The following is a 22,099-nucleotide window of genomic DNA, read 5'->3' as shown; positions in this document are numbered from 1 at the left end:
TGCTTGCTAGGGTATTTATATTAGAAATTCAAATTAAAGACATTTATAGTGTGTCTACTAAATGACAGCACTGTGTTAAAACCTGGTGATGCGAGGACACTGAGAATAGAATGTCTGTGTCTTGAGGACAGAGACCTCACTTGTTCTGTTGATTTCCATCATTGGTAGTACATATTACATGATACATACTCAGTATACTTAATGACTCTTGAAGGGTCTCTGCCTTCAGTATGCTCATAATCTCATGAGCTACTTATCAGTGAAAAGGTCAGTGCCAATTTTATTGCTTAACATTCTTCCTTTTCCCTGGAGATCCAAAAGAGCTATATCTTCCAGGACCTCATCTAGTTAAAGTCATAAATATACTAAAACAAGGTTTATGAAAATGCCCTAAGGCTACAGTAGGGAACATTAGTTGGTAGAATCAGAGTAGATTTCATGAATTTGGTAGATTGTGACCAGTACATGTAAATGTTTGGGAGCAGAACTGAGCAATATATGTTGAGGGAAAGACATGTCTAAGGTTGTGTCAGTAGGCTGCCACAGATTCATAACCATTGAATAATCAGCTAAATCATTTGAATTGTACTGCATAGTTTGTATGTGGGAGGGAGAGAAAATACAGGATGTCAGATAGGTAGGCAGAAAGTTTGTACTTCATGTGGTGGGCAGTATTCCATATACCTGTTCAGTTCAGTTTAGTCACTCAGTTGTGTCCAACTCTTTGCGACCCCATGGACCGCAGCACGCCAGGCTTCCCTGTCCATCGCCAACTCCCGGAGTCTACTCAAACTCATGTCCATTGAGTCGGTGATGCCATTCAACCATCTCATCCTCTGTCGTCCCCTTCTCCTCCTACCTTCAGTCTTTCCCGGCATCAGGGTCTTTTCCAGTGAGTCAACTCTTTGCATCAGGTGGCCAAAGTATTGGAGTTTCAGCTTCAACGTCAGTCCTTCCAATGAACATTCCGGACTGATTTCCTTTAGGATGGACTGGTTGGATCTCCTTGCAGTCCAAGGGACTCTCAAGAGTCTTCTCCAACACCACAGTTCAAAAGCATCAATTCTTCTGCACTCAGCTTTCTTTATAGTCCAACTCTCACATCCATACATGACTACTGGAAAAACCATATACCTGTAAGCTACCATATATGAAAGTAGCTCATTATTCTATTTTTAGAATGTCTAGACTGAGCTGCAGAATCCTTAGCTTTGGCATTATATGGAACACTATGATTTAGAATCATGATCCTCTGTAGTTAACTGTTCAGATATCTTTTTTGGTTCATTTGTGTTGCTAAATTAAAAGCTGAATAGCTTTCTTAATTTAGTTTTAGCTATTCATGAAGGGCTAAGGTGGCTAGGTAATCTTTTTACTTGAAAAGTAATAAAATAGAAAAGTTACGGAAGAAATGTGTTTTTGAGTAATGATTCTTGTTATAGCTATTGTGGTGAATTTTGAACATAGAAAAAAGACGTAGTAGTATCAGAAACTGTTATTTATTTGTCACTCAGTCCAAACAATCATCAACAGACAACCCATTGCTAAAATTTAGGCTATCCACACTCTACTTTTCTTCTCTTATGTTATTTTGAGAAAAATTCTGGGTATTTGTTTTCATTCGTAAATGCTTGGTGTGTCTCTTTTAAAGATAGAGTCAGTTCTCTCTCCTTCCCTCCCTCTCTGATTTAAAGAAATACAACCACAATGCACTCCCTCCAATAGGAAAAAAAAAAACAACAGCAGCATCAGTAATTGCTTAATGTTCTCAAGTGCCAGATTTGTGTTAAGATTTCTATTTGCCTTGTAAAAGTTGTAGTATGTTTACTGGTTTTATTTTTAGGAGTACAGAAGGTTGAGGATCAAATAAGATCAACACATTCAGTAAATAAATTTTTTCAGTCTGCAAATTATCCTTTTATCCTTGTGAGGTTTTTATTATTATATTTTATTTTTGAAGAAAACTGGTTGTTGGTCGTACAGAGTTATCCATGGTCTGCATCTACTGATTGTATTCTGATGTTATAATTATTATGTTCTCCATATATGTCAGTTGGTGGATGGATCTAGAGACCATCACGTTCTCTTGATTTTTAGTAATATTTTGTAAGTGATGGAATGTTTTTCCATTAAAAGATACATAATAGCTGATTTTTTATTTTTGCGTATGTCTGTGTGACACTTTTTTCAAGAACATTCAATTTAATAACTTTGTTAAAAAACCTGTTTATGCTCAGCATAGTCTGCTCGGTAAGTATCTGTTCATCAGTCTTCTTAAAGGGTATATGTGAAGATGTGTATCTTGAAAGGCCAAATAAAATTTTTATAATAAAGATGCAGTATTAAAATATGGGTTGGAATTATTGATGGTGAAAAAGAAATGTTTTGTCAGTGTTCAGTTCAGTCGCTCAGTCGTGTCTGACTCTGTCAGTGTAGGTCTTGTCAAATTAAAAACACATGATTTAGAATTAACAGACGAGTTAATATTGAACAAGGAAACCTCTGAGTTTCAGTTTTACAACTTTTAAAATGGGTTTAACGGGACCTATTTCAAAAGTTGTCTTGATTGAACAGTATGTAAAAGAATTAGCACAGAATGGTACATAACTGCTCAAATGATGGTGATGCTTTTTATTATAGTTCTTTAATCTGTAAGTGAGCTAGTGAGTGCAGTTGCTCAGTCATGTCTGACTCTTTGCGACCCCAGGGACTGTAGCCCACCAGGCTCCTCCGTCCATGGGATTTTCCAGGCAAGAATACTGGAGTGGGTTGCCATTTCCTTCTCCAGAAGATCTTCCCGATCCAGGGATTGAACCCAGGTCTCCCGCATTGTAGGCAGATGCTTTACCGTCTGAGCCACTAGAGATTCCTGTAAATCTGTAAATCCTGAGAAGGAGCACTTTACTAGAAGTCAGCTTCAAAGTTTTCATTTATTTTCTTGGAGTTTTTATATATTGATTTAAGGAGTTTTTCCTTTTATTGATTCTTAGGAGTTTTTATGTATTGTGGGTACTACAGCTTTGTTGTACAAGGTACAGGTAAACTTCCTGTCGTGGCTATTTTTTTTTTTTTTTAATGATGTTAGATTTGGAAATACTAACATTAAATTTTTTTTAGCTTTAAGAAATTTGTTTTAAATTGGTCTTTTATATAATCTTCCAGATTTTATTTTGAACATTTAAAAATTTTGATTTTCACATTTAGGGCCTCAGTCTACTTGAAATTTAATTTTAGTGTGTTATAAAGGTTATATGATTTTTTCCTCTTATGGCTAACAAATTTGCTACAAACTTGATTGATTCATGTTTTTCCTACTGATCTGCAGTATTAATTATCATATTTCCATATATGTGAGAAACTTCCCTGGGCTATCTCTTCCGTTTCATTGTTTGTGACTATCCTATTGCTATCAATACATGTCTTAATTTAATGTAGCATCATGATAAGTCTTGGAATTTTGGTGAGTAAATTTCACAACTTTTCTTAAAAACTGTCCTTGGCATTTTTTTTTTCATATAAATATATTTGTGTGTATGTGTATAATATACAAGATAAGATGGCTGGGTTCCATGAGGACTTTTGATTTTTGATTATAGTTGTACTAAATTTATAAATTAATTGGAGAGCATATTTCTTCTCCATGATATTTTATTTGTAAAAGACATGCTCAATGCAGAAACTTAATGCTTTAGGCAAAAATGAAAATAAATCACTGGCAATTTTACCAAAGCTGATGCGTTGTACTTCCCATCATTTGTCCTACATGTTGCAAGGATTTTAAACAGCTTGTGTGTAAGGCATGAGGAGAGAGAGAGGCTTTTTTTGACAAATAGTTTGATTTCTTCCAAAGTTATTTTTCAGATTTATTTCTTTTTAATTGGAGGATAATTGCCTCTCAATATAGTATTGGCTTCTGCAATACAACAACATGAATCAGCCATAGGTATACGTATGTCCCCTCCCTCTTGATCCTTGCTCCCACCTCGCATCAAAGTTTACTGATTTATTCCGTTATTCAGTACTTTGCTATTTCTCAGAATTTTATAGCATTTTTTAATTCTCCCTTTTTTATTTTTACTAAAAGCACATATTCATATTTTACCGTTTATTTTTCTTGTCGGAGGCCTTATTTTACTGGTTTTCTCAAAGTACCAGCTTCTGTAATTTTTTTGTTTCAAATTTCACTGATTCCTGTTTTTATCTCTTTCTACCCAGCTAGCTTTGTTTTATTATTTTTTGTCACTTTACATGCTAAACATGTTTATTTTCTTATTTAAAAATGCATTTAAGATTAAGAAAAATCAGTTGATACTTTCGGCAGTAAGCTTGGATTTATAGAGTTCTTTTTCCTTTTTTTTTTTTAAGATTGTGATATAATTGACATATAACATTGTATTATTTTCAGGTATGCAGCATGATTTGTGAAACAATTACCAGAATAAGTTTAGTTAACATCCATTGCCATACATAGTTAAATTTTTTTCCTTGTGCTGAGAACTTTTAAGATTTACTTTAGGCAACTTTCAAATACTGTTAACTATATCAGCATGTGTACATGGTCAGGGCTAATTTATGGGCTTCCTTGGTAGCTCAGCTGGTGAACAATCCGCCTGCAACGTGGGAGACCTGGGTTTGTTCCCTCGGTTGGCAAGATCCCCCGGAGGAGGGAACGGCTACCCACTCCAGTATTCTGGCCTGGAAAATTCCATGGACAGAGGGGCCTGGCAGGCTACAGTCCCATCGGTTGCAAAGAGTTGGACACGATTGAGTGACTTTCACTTTGACTTTCTCACTTTATGTCAGAATTCCAAGTTTGTACCTTTTGGCCACCATCTTTACCGCCTCCCCCCACCTCCTACTGCCCCAGACTGTGGTTCTGGAATTCAGTGTTTTGGGTTTTTGTTTTTTAAGAGTTTATAGGTAAATGAGATCATACAGTGTTTATCTCTGTCTGACTTATTTCACTTAATCCTATGACCTCATTTGCATGTTGTTGCAAATGGTAAATTCTTCTGTTTATGGTTGTTATGAAGATTAACCACATTTTCTTCATCCATTGATGGAGACCTAAGTTGTTTCCCTGTCTTGACTGTTGTAAATAGTGCTACAGTGAACATGGGGGTGCAAATGTCTAGATAGTGATTTTGTTTCTTTTAGATAAATATCCACAAATGGTATTACTGGATCATGCAGTTATATTTTGTAAAATTTTTTGAGAAACTTGCATAGTGTTTTCCTTAGTGGGTACATCAGTTTACAGTCCCATCATCACTGCCCAAGTGTTCCCATTTCTCCAAATCCCTGCTAATGCTCGTTATTTCTTTTTTGATAGCATCCATCCACCTAACAGGTGTGAGGTGATACTTCATTGTGATTTTGATCGGCATTTCACTGATTTATGATTGAGTACCTTTTCGTGTATCTATTATTGGTCATTTGTATGTCAATTTAAGTCCTCTGCCCATTCTTTAATCGTACTATTTATTTTTTCTGAGTTGTATGAGTTTCTTATATATATTTGATATTAACATTTCATATATGATACGCACATTTTTCCTTCCACCCATCTTGTTGATGGTTTCCTTTACCCTATAGAAGCTAAAGTTTGACATAGTCCTAATTACTTTTGCTTTTGTTGCCTTTGCTTTTGGTGTCAAATCCAAAAAGTCACTGCTAAGATTGATTTCAAGGCGCTTACTACTTACGTTTTCTTCTGGGAGTTTTATAGTTTCAGCCTTTTTGTTCAAATTTTTAGTACATTTTGAGTTCATTCTTCTGCATGAGGCTGTCCAGGTTTCTCAGCATCATTTTGAAGAGACTGTTTTTCCTCACTGTATACTGTTGGCTCCTTCTTTGTAAACTGACCATGGATTATTTCTGAACTCTGTACAATTAATCTATAATAGTCTGCTTTTATGCCCATATTATACTGTTTTGAGTTACTCTGTATTACAGTTTAAGACCAAGAGGTGTGCTGCCTTCACTTTTGTTCTTTCTCAAGATTGCTTTGGTTCGTAGGGATTTTTTGTTGTTTCTTTTAGGATTTTTTCTATTCTATTTTATGAAGAATGTCGTTGGAATTTTGATGATTGCTTTGAATCTGTAGATGGCTCTGAGTAGTATGGGCATTTTAACAGTATACTTCCAATCCATGAGCATAAATGGAAAGAATACCTTTCCATTTGGGTCTTCTTCAATTTCTTCCATCAGTGTCTTTTACCTTTGTCACTTTTTTAAGCTTTGTGAAAGCTTCAAAATGTACAAACGTGGGGTGAATGGTATAATAGTACACTTCTTTTGCCTTCCTTTGGAAGAATGTTAAAGCAAATCATGGCGACAATTTTATATCATTCCTAAATATTTCAGTGTGTATCTCTAGCAGATGCAGTCTCTTGAAGATATTTTTTATCATTATACCTAATAAAATTTTAAAGAATTTTTCTGTTGCTGTTTAAGTGTAGTTGAGTGTGTTAATCGATCAGTCGTGTCTGACTCTTCGCAATCCCGTGGAGCCTGCCAGGTTCTCTGTCCATGGGATTCTCCAGGCAAGAATACTGGAGTGGATTGCCATTTCCTCCTCCAGGGGGAAATGTCAAATGTAGTTGATACACTATATTATGATTTAGGAGTACAACATAATGATTCAACATTTATACGCATTACAAATTGGTCACTGTAAGTCTAGTAACCATTTGTGACCATATAAAATTATTACAATATTGTTACTACATTCCCCATGCTGTGCATTACATCCCAGTAACTTACTTAGAACTGGAAGTTTGTATCGCTTAGTTACCTTCACTTATTTTGCCCATCCCACCCAACCACTAAAATGTGTTTTTTAAGTTACTTTTTGGTTGCGCCGGGTTTTCGTTGCTAACTTAGGCTTTATCTAGTTGCAGTGTGCAGGCTTCTCATTGTGGTGGCTTCTCTTGTTGTGGAGCAGGGACAGGGACTCCATAGAGTGTGGGCTCAGTTGTTCTGGTGCATAAACTCAGTTGCTCTTCTGCATGTGGGATCTTCCCGGACCAGGGATCAAGCCCGTGTGCCCTGCATTAGCAGGTGGAGTCTTATCCACTGTACCACTAGGGAAGTCCCTAAAATAATTTCTTAATACCATGTAATCTCCAACAGTAGTAGTCAGAATTTCCTGATCCCTTTAAAGAAATCTTGTATATTTTCTTTTTAAATCAGGGATCAAGGGAAGGCAGCTTACTGATTTGGCACTTTTAGGTCTGTATCCCTGCTGGAGGGCAAGACAACCCACTCCAATATTCTTGCTTGGAGAATCCGCATGGAAAGAGGAGCCTGGTGGGCTACAGTCCATAGGGTGGAAAAGAGTCAGATGCAACTGAAGCGACAAAGCATGCATTCAAGCAAGTCTATTTATAGGACATTTTTTTTTCCCTCCCTCCCCCTTTCTTGATTTTCTATTAAAGAAACTGGGTCATCTGTTCGTACAATTTCTTGAAAATTATGCTTTTGCTGATTTTACCTCTATGTTGTCATTTTGTCTGTTTCTCATATCCTTTATCTCTTGTGTACTTGTGTGTGTCGTTGTTCAGTCGTGTCCGACTCTCTGTGACCCTGTGGACTGTAGCCTACGAGGCTCCTCTGTCCATGGGATTTTCCAGGCAAGAGTACTGGAGTGGGTTGCCATTTCCTTCTCCAGGGGATCTTCCCAGTCCAGGGATCAAACCCGGGTTTCCTGCAGGTAATAGGACTTGATCAGATTGAGGTTTAATTTTCAGCAAGAATACTTTGTAAATGTGCTGTGTAATTTCAAGTGTATCACCCTAGAAGGAACATATCTAGTTATCTTTTTGTGATGTTGATATTTATCAGTAGGTTCAGGTGTTCTCAGCTTGATGCATCCAGCATAGAGTGCTCCATCATCTTTTTGTACTAATGGGTTTTAGTAGGTAATAATTGCATAATTCCACTGGGTGTTGCAAAAATGGTGATACTCTTCTCCTGCATATGTTACTTAGTATTTTTCTATTCAGGAGAACTTTTCCTCTCAAATATTTGGTTATACCAAAACACCCTTACTAAAAAAAAACAGGAGAGATTTTTGTTAAAAATTTTCCTTATGAGCTGCTAACTCTAGCCTAAACTCCAGTGTAATGTGAATTCTTTATTGTTGGTGAAAGTGTCATTGTGAAGGCAAGGATTTTTACATTTAGTCTTACTGCAGTGATCATTTCTTTAAAAATGTTTAAATTTCCTCATCTTGGGCCATCAGCAGCTCATAGTATCACTAGTTTTGCTACTTACCTAAAGTATTATTTTTTTCTCAAAAATTTTAGTTAGCTGGAAATCATGGGTCCTTTAGTGGGACCTGGTCTTTAGAGACAATAATAATGTGGGTGCAAAGGTGCCAATGACTTTTATGTTTGTTATTGTTTCCAATTTTTTTAATTGACAAAGCTAACAGAATAGGACATATATATTTGTGTTCATTTCCAATTCGTACATAATTTTACTATTTTTCCTTTTCCAATTTTTTGTTGGTATCTCTTGTAGGCTGAAAATGCTTGCTAATGTTAACATAATTGCATATATATTTCTTTAAAAAGCAACATCAGTGTTAACATTGTAGTATATTTTTTGTAATATAATGTAATTTTAAGATTTGTTTTGTAATTATTTTTGTTCTCAAAGTGTATTTCATGAAAAATGTATAATAGGTTTGCCAACAGGTACATTTGCTTTTTTCCATAAGATGACTCTAGTATTGCTTAGTTATCTTTGTATTAACTTCAGTTGGAACAATTTTGTTAGTTTTTTCTTTTTTCATTTTGTTTACTTGAGACAATTTTGTTAGATTGTATTCTGACAGCTATCATATCAGCATGCATTTTTAAAAAACTTACTAAAATTGGTGAATTTTTGTGTAACCATTTTACAATTGAGGATGGAGGGGAAAGCAACATTTTCAGCATATTATGCTTTATTATTTCAAGGAAGGTAAAATGCAACTGAAATACCAAAAAGGACTTGTGTAGTATATGGAGAAGGTGCTGTGACTGGTCAAGTGTGTCAAAAGTGGTTAATCAAAGTTTTCATGCTGGGGATTTTTTGCTGGATGATTCTCCAAGGTTGGGTAGACCAGTTGAAGTCCATAGCGATCAAATTGAGACATTCATTGAGAACAGTTGATGTTACACCATGTGGGAGATAGCTGACATACTCTAAATAAGTCACATCAAGCCTTGAAAATCCTTGGCACCAGCTTGGTTATGTTAATTGTTTTGATGTCTGGGTTCCACATAAGTGAAAAAAACCTTCTTGATGCTGTTCTCTACTTGAACATAGCGAAAACGTTCTGTTTTTAAAACAAATTGTGCCAAGCACTGAAAAGTGGATACTGTACAATCAGGTGGAATGGAAGAGATTGTGGGACAAGCGAGTTGAACTACCACCAGCCAAACACCAGTCTTCATCCAAAGAAAGTGATGTTGTGTATATGGTGGGATTGGAAAGCAGTTCTTTAATAAGGGCTCCCTCTGGGGAACCAAATGATTAATTTCAGTAAATATTGCTGACCAACTGGAAATTAGACCAACTGAAAGCAGCACTCGATAAAAATTGTGGATTTATTCAACAAAAAATGCATCATCTTCTATCAGGATAATGCAATACTGCATGTTTATTTGATGACCAGGCCCCCCCAAAAAACTACTACAACTTATCTGGGAAGTTCTGATTCATCAGCTATATTCACCAGATTTTGCACCTTTGGATTTCCATTTATTTTGGTCTTTATAAAATTCACTTAATGGAAAAGATTTCAATTCTTTAGGGGACTGTAAAAAGCACCTGAACAGTTCTTTACTCAAAAAGTCTTTAGATGATAGAATTATGAAGTTATGCCTGAAAAATGACAGAAAGTAGTGGAACAAAACAGTGAATGTGTTGTTCAATAAAGTTCCTGGTAAAAATGAAAAATGTGTCTTTTATTTTTACTTAAAAACAAATTTTTTGGTTAGCCCAATACAATTACAGGATTTTAAAGTTTATTGAGATAATTTTGTGTGTGGCTCTACCATCACCCTGATAGTTAGATTTATTTGTTACATTTTGATTTTCATTTTTACGGAATATTTTTTCACTTTGAATAAATTTTCCAAAGTCAAAGTTGCAAAACAAGCTACATTCATAGATGACTTCTACTGTTCATTCTACTTTGCTTGTTCTATCCCCTTACAAAGGGTTTCTACTTTGATTAATTTTTGGTTTATTATTTTATTTAATAGAAAATGTGAGCTTCTTCTGCATGCTCCCTCCTAGCATCTTAGAGAAAAGATAGCACAGAATACACAGGGTTTAATATCTTGACTTTTTAAGGTAATGATAAACATACCCTGGAAGGTAAATATACCCTGAAAATCACTCCATGGCTATACATGGAAAATCTTCTCATTTCTTTATCCTACTGGTTAGAAAGTATGCAGGTTCCTCAGTTCCCCATAGCCTGCCCAGCATATTGAAATGCTTGGGATTTTGCCAGTCTGAGAAGTGAGATGTCATCTAAGTCTAGTATTGACTTTTTTTTTCTTTCTTTCTTTCTTTTTTTTTTTTTACTATGAGCAAGATTAAGGGTAATTTTCATTTCATGTACTGAAAACTAATTTCTTGCTGCTTATTTTATGAGTAACTTGTCTTTTAAAGTTTCTTATTACTCTGTGAAATTTACAGTCATTTTTGGCTCAAATTTTTATAAACAGTTTCAAAATCTTACCTGAATAAACTACAACAATTAGATTTAGTTCTGTTTTTCTTTTCTCTTATTTTCATTAAAATATCTTATCATGTTTGATCAAATATTACGATCTGTACAATTTCTTATTTTTGAAATTTACTGAGGTATTCATTACATAGTATGTGATCCACTCTTGTGACTTACATATTCATAGATAAAAAGAAGTTTTCTTCTGAAAAGTTTTATAGTCTTATCTATTCTGTTTGTCTCTAATTTACCAAAAAAAAAATTTTAGTTACTACACTGTATTAACTGGGGATCTAGTTTTATTTCTTTTTGCTTGTATGGAACAGCTAGCCAATTGAAATATGCAGTGTCTTTTTTTTTTTTTTTCTTCACGTTACAGGGGTATGTATATGTTAAAGTGTAAGCTACTGTAACAAAATGTAAATGCAGAACATAGTGGCATGAATAGCCTAGAAGTTTATTTTTCATAAAAGTCCTGCAGCTGTAAGAAAATGGCGTCATTGTGCTCCATGAGGTTTTTCATTGAGCTAAGTGTTTTTCATCTGGTCGCTTCAGTTTTTCCCCTGAGCTTTTATTCTTATGTGCATGACTTAATGAGGTATAATGAGCTATCTTTTTTTGTTTTGTCTCTTTTGTTGTCTTGTTTTCAAAAACTCAAAAGCTTGATTTTATTGATCCTCTTTTGTGTGTCATTGTTAAATTTATTTTGTATTTTTATTGAATATGTGAGTTTGTGCTCTTGTGGTGTTTAGCAGGTATATTCCTCTCTCCATGGAATCTTCCAAGTGAGAAATATTGGAGTGGGTTGCCATTTCCTTCTCCAAGGGATCTTCCCAACCCAGGGATTGAATCTGCATCTCTTACATCTCCTGTATTGGCAGGTGGATTCTTTACCACTTGCATCACCTGGAAAGTCCATATTCATATATAGAAATACTCAATATTGTCAGGATGTCAGCTCTTCGCAAAATGATGTATAGAGTCAATGCAATCCCAGTCAAAATTCCAGCAAGTTATTTTGTGTGTATCAACAAACTGATTGTGAAGTTTATACAGAGAAGCAAAAACCTCAGAATAGTCAACACAGTATTGAAGGACAATAACAAAGTTGGAGGACTGATACTACTCAACTTCAAGATTTAATATGAAGCCACAGTGATCAAGGCAGCCTGGTTTTGGTGAAAGAATAGATAAGTTGATCAGTGAAACAGAATAGATAGCCCAGGATAGAGCCCCTTATAAATAGAGTCAAACCTATTTTTGACAAAGAGGCAAAGGCAATAAAGTGGAGCAAAGATAGTCTCTCTGACAAGTGCTAGTGAAATAACTGAAATCCATGTGCAAAAGAATGAATTGAGACAGATATAAACTTTTCACAAAAATTAACTCAAGGTGGACCATATACCTAAATGTAAAATGCTAAACCATAAAACTCTTAGAAGATAACGTGGGAGAAAAATCTCGATAACTTAGGTATAAAGGTATCTTTTCAGGTACAACACCAAAGACATAACCCAAGAAAGAAATAATTGATTAGCTGGACTTGATTAAAATCAGTAATTTTTTCTCTGTGAAAGATAACTAGAAGACAAGCCACAGACTTGGAGAAAATACTTGCAAATAATACACAGGACAAAGGGCTGTTAACTAAAATACACAGAACTTTCAAACTCGGCAGTAAGAAAGTAACCTGATTAGAAAGTGGACCAAAAATTTGACACCTCACCAAGGAAGATATACAGATGGCAGATACACATATGAAAAAATGTTGCACATCATATGTCATTAAGTAAATGCAAACAGAAACAACAGTGAGATACTGCTACACTATCAGAATAGCCAAAATCTGAAACGCTGGCACCCATAAAGGCCGGGGAGGATATGGAGTGTCAGGAAATCTCATAGATTCCTGGTGGGAATGCAGAATTATATAGCCACTTTGGGAAAAGGTTAAAGTGTCTGCCCACAATGCGGGAGACCCAGGTTTGATTCCTGGGTCAGGAAGATCCCCTGGAGAAGGAAATAGCAACCCACTCCAGTATTCTTGCCTGGAAAATCCCGTGGATGGAGGAGCCTGGTAGTCTAGAGTCCACAGGGTTGCGAAGAGTTGGACACGACTGAGCTACTTCACTTTCACTTTCTTGGAAAACAAATTAGCTGTTTTTACAAAGCTGAACATACTTGTACTATATGATCCAGCAGCTCCTTGATATTTATTCAAAGGTGTTGAAAACTTACGTATACACAGAAACCTGCACATGTATCTTAAGAGGAGCTTTATTCATAATTGCTAAAACATGAAATCAACCAAGATGTCCTTCAGTAGGTGAATGGATTAGTAAACTGTAGTACATAACATTGTGGTATTTATCAGCAGTAAAACAAAATGAATTTTCAAGCAACGAAAAGGTGTGGGGGTATCTGGTAGCATAAATGCAGATTACTAAATGGAAGAAGCCAATTGAGAATGCTGCATACTGTAAGATTCCAGCTGTATTCTGAAAAAGGCAAAACTATGGAGACAACAAAATTCAGGATTTGGAAGGAGTTTGCATGAATAGCCAGAGCACAGAGGATTTGGGGGGTAGTGAAAATAATGTTAAAAAAAAAATGTTAAAAGATGGATATATGTCACTACACATTTGCCCATACCCATTGAATGTACAGCATTAAACCTTAGGTAAACTGGACTTTGGGTGATTATGATACATTAATGATCGTTGGTAATAAATGTACCAGTTTGGTGGAGGATGCTGGTAATGGAGGAGGCTATGCATGTGTGGTGGCCAGGAGTATATGAGAAATCTGTTCCTTCTTCTCAATTTTATTTTAAATTAGTGTTCTAAAAAAATTAAAAAGAAAGCAAACTAGGAAACAAGAAGTTGTTGATAGTTAACCAGTAATGTTTATTAGCAGTTCTTAAACTTTAGCATTCATCAGAAACACCTGGAGGGCTTGTTAATGAACTCAGGTTGTTGGATCCTGTCTCTGTTGTTTTCTTCAGTAGGTCTAGGATGGATCTGAGAACATATTTTGCTAAGGAAATTTCCAGGTTTTTAATGTTGCTCTAGGGACCACAATTTAAGGATCTCTTAAGTATCTAATTCTGTATGTTATGTTCTTATAAAACAGTGCCATGCTGTATCTTTCATACCTTGATTAAAAAATTAAAGATGATGTAAATATGGCATTAATGTGACTTGATACTGTGTGTTTATTTTTCTTGTACTTCTCTGAGCTTGATGTTAGCAAATAGTTTGCTTTTAAAACAATGAGGACAATGACGTATGAATATTTATCACTTTTACATTTATTGTAATACAGCTTATTAAAGAATGAGTTTAACACAGATTAGCATGAAGCTTATGGTTAATTAGAATTATTTTGGACTTTCTGAAATGCTCTGATAAATTACCTCCTTTGTATATTTTTTTTCCATTTTGGTGGTTGCATTCAACTTTGTACTGTTTGTCTAAATCAGCTAGTATTGATTTAGTTATTTTAAATATTGCTTACCAGTGTTTGTAAGTACATACTTCAAATAGGCAAAACAGTTGATTTAGCTATTTTAAATATTAGTGTGCTCATATGTACTTTTGTAAGTACGCACATTTTAAAAATAGCTGAAACGGCATTGCTTGGTTTGAACAAACCATGCAGTTCTAAGAACATATAAACATATGATTCATATGATTTTTCTTTAAAGGATTTGAAGACATGATTTTCTCTTCTTATATTGGTAGAAAGAAATTTCTCATTCCATAGATTTTGCCTTTGCTTACAGTGTTCTAGCCATTGAAACATATACCTGTTTAATTTCAATGATTATGAAGATGAGTTGCCCAGATCATTACTGTGAAGTTCTCATTTTCTAAAGACCTGAATTACCTGGATGAGTAAAGGATATGAGGTTGAAGGTTCACAGTGTCTGTGAGAAAGTTCAACTGCTTTGGTATTTGCTTATTAAAAAATTGATATAGTTTTCCAAAGCTTTTGATTATGAAACCTAGTCATTTTTCCTACTTATTGCCTTTTGGACTTGGGTGAATGGAAGGAAGGACATACTGTTGGCTTTGTGAGAAAGGAAGTTATGGATAGGAGAGTGGAGTTAACGTATTATTTCAGGAATTAAATTATTTTTATTCCCAGTAGTGTAACACCTGACATTTTTCAGTGACACTATTTGAAAAGTTACAGAGAAGTGACTTTCAGATTAACATTTTTAAATTTAAAGGGGTCTTATGCTAGTCTGTTCTTGTTTTTATAGAGAGGATCTGACGAACTACTCTCAGGCAGTGTTCTCAGTAGTCCAAACTCTAACATGACCAGCATGGTGGTTACAGGTAAGTGTTACTCTCTTAACAGTCTCATTATTTGCCATTTTGCAGGGCAGAATGTTACAAGTTCGGTGTGCTTTACCAGAATAGCATTTATTTTTAAATGCTTTGTGTTGAAACATTTTAGAGGAAATTTTGCTACAGTATATATGTATCAAGTGGAAAAAAAAAACTGAAGTGGATGTCTTGTGGTCAAGTAATTAAATCTGATAGCTTTTTTAAAAAATGACAAATGTAAGCTTTTTTTTCTTTCATTTACAAGTTTCCTCACTCTCACTTCTTTTGTACTTTCGTGTTTAGCTCTCATGTTTGTATGTCATAAAATATTTTTACTATAAGTATTTCTTCTCAATCCCACAAATCCTACAGCCCCAAATACAAGATTCAGTTGCATAGTTGTCTTTTTTATGTGGTTTCAGTATGTTTCTCTGCTGTAACAGTATTGTAATTCTTTGACTTGATTTCCTTTATTTACTTGAAAATGTAAGATTTGTTTACTTCACAAGGTATTTAAACTTTATATATTTGAAATAATTGGTTGGTTGTATTGTCTGTCTGTAAATATGTGGACCAATATTTAGACCTTAGATTTTTGGCCAGTGGACCAAATTTGAATCTGATGATGAATGAATGAGTTTGCTTTATAACTGTACATTTTATGTTATTTACCTTAACCAAGGTTTCTTTTTACTAAACCCTTTCCTGAATTACTTGTTTGAGGAATCAGTTACATTGAGCAATATAAAGATTGTAAAAGAATGAAAGCATTTTGATTTTCTTTAGATAACCTCGCCCATGTATTTGTACACCTCAGTGCACACATACAGACCCTGCAAGTTAAATAAAAATTATAATGAAGTATTCTCCAAATATAGTTATAATAATGATAAGATGAATTTTTCTTCACACTGTCATTACTGAGTTTTCCATGTCACAATTACAAAGCAAAATTACTGACCATGATTTTGAAAGTCAGGGTACCATGTGCAGATAATTGAACGAACAAGCTCAGATGTCTGTATCTCTGCCAGTTTCATTTTTTGGAAACTGTACATTTAATGATTGATAATGGAAATGTTTTTAAAACTGATTTGTAGGGCTATGACAGACTAGTAGCAGCCTTTCCTTCTTTCCATCTTCCCTCAAAATGAAAAAATATAAAATAGAGTAAAATATGTAGGACAGCTGTTGTCTGGAATTGATGAGTAAATAGTGTAAGATGGTGATCCTTGAGATAAAGGAAACATGTGAAATGAATCTCATAGTTTGGCTTTTCTCCTTTGAGGTACCCTACTGTTGTAGAACATGGAGGAGGAACCCAAGCAGAGCATGAAGGTTTCACTGTGCTGAAGAGAGTAAGATTGGAATTCAGAGCTTCTGAGACATTTGGAATTTATGGAGAAGGATCCTGAAAAAGGAACTCGTTCGAGGGTTTGGGCATAGGTCAGAAGGCAGAATTTGGTGTAGGGATTCTTAAATCAGAATTTTGAATAATGACTGGGCTGCACATGTGCAGGTTAACACTCTCATAGTCTGTCAGGAATGACCTACTGTGGGGCTGAGAGTTAGAATGGTGATTCCATAGGTTGTACAGTGCTCTGAGACATTGGAGTTCTGGAAAGTTAGAATGCATACGTCTTGTGGATTACCTCAAACATTCTCTTTAGGCTGCAGAATGGTCAGGCTTTCAGAGAAAGGATCATACACTAATATTAATAGTAACAATCATTAAGACTAAGTTAAGAGACTGTGATAGTCCAGTCTGACAAGACGTGAAGAATTCACCAGTAATTTAATAGCCTGCCTAAATAAAACAGTATCCCCTAAGGGAGACAACATGATTCAGTCTTCCCACAATTATCCACAATATCCTACCTACATCAAATGTTACAATCATGTGAAGAAGTATTCAATAAGAATAGACCTCAAAATGTTCTAAATATTGGAATTTGTAGACAGAGACTATAAGTATTTTTAAAGCTGTGAAAGAAAATATTGAAAGAATGAACATGGAAGAATGTGTTGAGAAAGCTATAAAGAAAGCATATAGAAATGCTGTAACTGAAAAATACCATATTCACACAGTATTTGGAATGAAAAATTCACTAATTGAGACTAACAAGTTTGGAGACAACTGAAGAAAGGTTAGTGAACTTGAGTACAGATGGATAGAGATTATTCAGTTTCCAGAGAGAATAAAATTATGCCTTTGGATGATCAGGCAGTCTCATGTATGTGTCCTTGGAGTTCTCAGAGAGGGAGTAAAGAGAATGCTGCCAAATACGTATGTAATTGAAGCAGTAATAACTGAAAATGTCTAAAATCTGAAGAAAAATACCAAGTAGGATAAAAAAAAAAACGTTGCTCAGTCACTAAGTCATGTCAGCCTTTTTGCGACCCCATAAACTGCATTACTCCAGGCTTCCCTGTCCTTCACCATCTCCCAGAGTTTGCTCAAACCCATGTCCATTGAGTTGGTGATGCCATCCAACTGTCTCATCCTCTGTCGCCCCCTTCTGCCCTCAACCTTTCTCAGCATCAGAATCTTTTCCAATGAGTAGGTTCTACACATCAGGTGACCAAAGTATTGGAGCTTCAACAAAGATGCATAGTTAAAAGCTAGTAGAAATTCGGAGGACTGACTCCTGTTTTCAAGTTATTGTAAATCCTAAAGTAATCAAAACAATATCATATTAACATAAAGGTACGTAGATTAGTGGAACAGAATAGAGAGTCCAAGAAAAAAGCCACAGAATTACGGACAACTGGTTTTTGACAAAGGTACAAAGGCAATTCAGTAGAGGGGAAAAAATTAGATTTTTCAGCAGAGAGTTGTATCATATCATAGGATATCCATATGCTGCCAACAACAGCAGCAGCAGCAAGCTTCTTGGATCTATGTTTTGTTGTTTAGTTGTTAATTTGACCCCAAAAGCATGGTCTATGAGAGAACAAATGGGACTTGATCTGTTTTAAAAACTTAACATTATTCAAAATACAGTTAAGAGAATGAAAAGACAAGCCATAGAGTGGCAGACATCTTTACAAAGCATGCAGTTGATAAAGGATTTTTATCCAGAGTAAAAATTAAAGCTAAAGTGAGACAACATTGCCTATTTCTACAATAGCCAATATTTAAAAGAGTGACCATACTAAGTGTTGAAAAGGATGTAAGGGTACTGTAACACTCATATACTGTTGATGGGAATGTAAAATTGTAGAACTATTTTGGAAAACAATTTGGCAGTTTCTTAAAAACATTAAACATTTACTGTATGATCCAACTTTGTTTCCTAGGTACTTAACCCAAGAAAAATGATAGCATATACTCATCACTCATGTAAATGTTTATAGTAGCTTTATTTGTAACATCTAAAGCCTAGAACAACCCAAGGGTCCATCAGTGACTCTATTGGCATTGAATTTCATGCATACAATGAAATACTGCTTAGCCATATAGAGTGACCTATTGTTCTATGAGCTTTTCTGGTGGCTCAGTGGTAAAGAACCTGCCTGCCAATACAGGAGGTATGGGTTCCATTCCTGGGTTGAGAAGATCCCCTGGAGAATGAAGTGGCAACCTATTCCAGTATTCTTGCTTGGGAAATCCCATGGACAGAGGAGTCTGATGGGCTACAGTCTGTGGTGTTGCAAAAGAGTCAGAGACAACTTAGCAACTAAACACAACAACAAAGCCAAGGGTATGGGCCGGGGGGGGAGGGTTTGTAAAGGACATAAGGAATTTGGAGATGATGGGTATGTATATTCTTTTATGCTGAAGGTTTCATAGATGTAAACATATGTCAAAACTTGTCAGACGACTGTAGCTTTATATGAAGCTTATTTTACATGAATTGTATCTCAGAAACACTGTTTAAAATAAAAAACCCATAGAGGAATTAAAATGGAATACTGTCAAATATTGCAAGAGAAGAACAACAAAACACTGGACAGTTAGAAAATTAATGGCTAGATGTTAAACCCAGTCATAAATCTCTAAATGTAAATTGGCTAAACTAACATAGTCTCGTAGTAACCACTGGTTATATAAGGCTATAGAGCATGTAGAATGTGACTACTCTTAATTGATAAGTGAATGGGTGGTGTGCTTCAAAGATGTCATACTGAAAAAATAAGGATGTAAAACATCTAAAAAATTTTTTGAAGTACTGATTATATGTTGATGTGGTGGCTTACATTGTGAAGAATCTGCCTGCAATGCAAGAGACCCAGGTTCGATCCCTGGGTCAGCAAGATCCCTTGGAGAAGGAAATGGCAACCCACTCCAGTGTTCTTGTGTGGAGAATTCCTTGGACAGAGGGTAGGAGCCTGGTGGGCTACAGTCCATGGGGTTGCAAAGAGTCAGATATGACTGAGTGACTAACACTTCACTTTCACAGTAATATTTCAGATATATTGTATTAAAATATATATTAAAATTAATTTCACTTTCTTTTACTTCTCGGTATGGTTACTAGAAACTTAAAAGTATGTGATTTGTATATTTCTTTTGGATACTAGTGGTCTAAGAAGTTCAATTAAAAGACAAAGTCATACTGGATTAAAAAGTACTACACTGTCTACTTCTGAAGTCAGGTTGAAGTACAGAGACACAAGTTGGAAAAGGATGGAAAATAATATTTCATGCAAATATAGCACAGGAAAGTTCATGTAACTATATTGATATCAGATGAATTAGAATTCAAGATAAGAAGTATTGGCTGTATTGTTATAAAAAGACATATTTCTTAGTGTCAAAAGGGTCAGTATATTGGAAAACATAACGTTCCTTAATCTGTATATTAGTAATACCAGTTTCAAAGTACATTTTAAAAATGACAAAAGAGAAGCAGAAAAATCTACAATTTTAAATTTAAAACTGGGCATTTTAATATTGTTCATAGTAATCAATAAGACAAATCAATCTTAAAAAATACATGGAAGTTTTGAACAATGCTATTGGCTCAGCTTAACTTATATTTATAAAACATGGAGTAACTGCAGAATAACTTTTAAAGCCAATATAGGATGTTCAACATGATTTTAAAAGTAAATTTCAAATGATAGAAAGTTTGTACAGTATCTGATTATTCTGGGATTTAACTAAAAATAAAAAACAGTAAGAAATCTAGGAAATTGCCAAATATTTAGAAATTTCCATAATTCTGTACAGCACATGAATCATAGGATATTTCTGATTGAGTAAAAATGAAAACACAACAAAATTGTATTTTCTCAGAATATAGAAGAAAATATAGAAATGTTCCCCACACCACCTCCAAGAAGTGCATGGGGGGAAATAGTTTTGTACCTACATTAGATACTTATCTACCTTTGTTGGCTCCATATTAAAAAAAAATGGCTTAAAATTCCTTTTGAGAAAGAAAAAACAAATTACTGGTATCAGTAGTGGAAGTGGAGGTATTACTATAGATCCCATACAGTGATCCATAGATCCTTATTATAGGAAAATAAGACAGTATTACAGGCATCAGTAATGCCAATAAATTCAACAAATGAAATAGAGAATTTCTTTTATAAATTTAGTTTAAAAAACATATTTTAGATTAACTCTCTATACATTAATAGGTAGTATTATAGGCATCAGTAATGCCAATAAATTCAACAAATGAACTAGACAAATTTCCTTACAAATCTAGTTTAAAAAAACTGGTAGATTACCTCTTAAATATTATTATAGATATAGGTTATCTTTATATCTATTATCAAAATTGAATTTTTAATTTAAAAAAGTGTTAGTCACTCAGTCGTCTCTGAGTCTTTGCTTTGTGACCCTGTGGACTATAGCCTGTCAGCTTCCTCTGTCCTTGGAATTCTCCAGGCAAGAATACTGGAGTGGGTAACTGTGCCTTTCTCCATGGGATCTTCCCAGCCCAGGGATCAAACCTGGGTTTCCTGTATTGAAGGCAGATTCTTTACTGTCTGAGCCACCAGGGAAGCCCTAAGTTATTTTTCCACAAAGATTTCTCAGGCATAGGTGGTTTCACTGTTGAATTGTATGAAATGTCAAAGAAAGAAATAGTCATTTTTTAACCTTTTAGACAAAGAGAATGCTCCTTAATTCACTTTATGAAGCTACTGAAATCAAAATGTAACAAAGATAATATAAGAAATACAGATTTCACACTAATACTTTTCATTTACATAAATGTGGACATTCTTCACAAGATATTAGCAAATCACATTCAGCAGTATGTAAAAGATAATTCACGATGACTAATTGAGATTTACCCCTTGATTGTAGGGTTTACCAGTGGCAAATGAACTCTACATAATCACAGTAATAGAATAACAGAGGAAAAAAAATCACCAGGTTAATAGAAGCAGAAAAAGCCTTTAACAAAAAATACAGCATCTATTCATGATAAAAAGTTCTCAGAAAGCTAACAAGAAAAGGGAACCTTCTACAAGATACACAGAGGGGATCTACTAAGAGCCTACAACAAATTTCATTCATGATAGTGGAACACTGAATATTTTCTTAAAATTAGAAATGAAGTAAGGATGTGTCTTCCCAGAATATTTCTAGCTTTTACTTTCTTTAAGGCAAGTAAAATAAATAAAAAGCATAAAGTTTAGAAGGGGAGAAGTAAAACTGCCTTATTCACAGTCAACATGATTTTTAAAATAGAAAACTCAATAGAATCCAAGTGATTTTTAGAACAGATATGGGATACAGTTCAGATTTTTTTCTGATAGTCTTAGCAAATTTTTGGAAAATGAACTTTTAAAAAATCCATTTATGGGAACTTTAGAAAAAATATGCAACTTTTTGTTAAAGTTCTTGATGTGTTATACTAAGGAGACTGAACTTTTTTAGAAAAGATTTACATTTTAGAAAGGATTTTTGTTCTGTTTGTGTGTGTGTTTTTTTTTTTTTAAGGTGGCAGAGGCAAATTGAAGATATCAAGGTCCTTAATTTTAGAGTCTGAGAAGTAGAATATGGAGAAAATGATGTATCAAGAAATTGGAAGAATTTCTGAGTTGGGAAGTAGACTTTGATAGAAGT

General features: G+C 34.7%; 1 protein-coding gene across 5 annotated transcripts in view; it reads left to right on the top strand.

The window, feature by feature from the left end:
* Positions 1-22,099, top strand: part of PTBP2 (polypyrimidine tract binding protein 2) — an 83,115-nt gene that overhangs the window by 9,910 nt on the left and 51,106 nt on the right. For 4 of the 5 annotated variants that reach the window (XM_043460577.1, XM_043460576.1, XM_043460575.1 and 1 more), the window contains exon 3: positions 15,000-15,075. In XM_043460577.1, the coding sequence (XP_043316512.1) occupies positions 15,000-15,075 (76 nt within the window). Of the gene's footprint in view, positions 1-14,999; positions 15,076-16,354; positions 16,425-22,099 lie in introns of all 5 variants that reach the window. The other variant, XM_043460578.1, reaches the window with a different exon arrangement.

Source organism: Cervus canadensis, chromosome 2, assembly GCF_019320065.1.
Source record: "Cervus canadensis isolate Bull #8, Minnesota chromosome 2, ASM1932006v1, whole genome shotgun sequence".
Taxonomy (NCBI): domain Eukaryota; kingdom Metazoa; phylum Chordata; class Mammalia; order Artiodactyla; family Cervidae; genus Cervus; species Cervus canadensis.
Note: the sequence above shows the minus strand (reverse complement) of the source record. Positions and strands in the feature narration are given on the sequence as shown.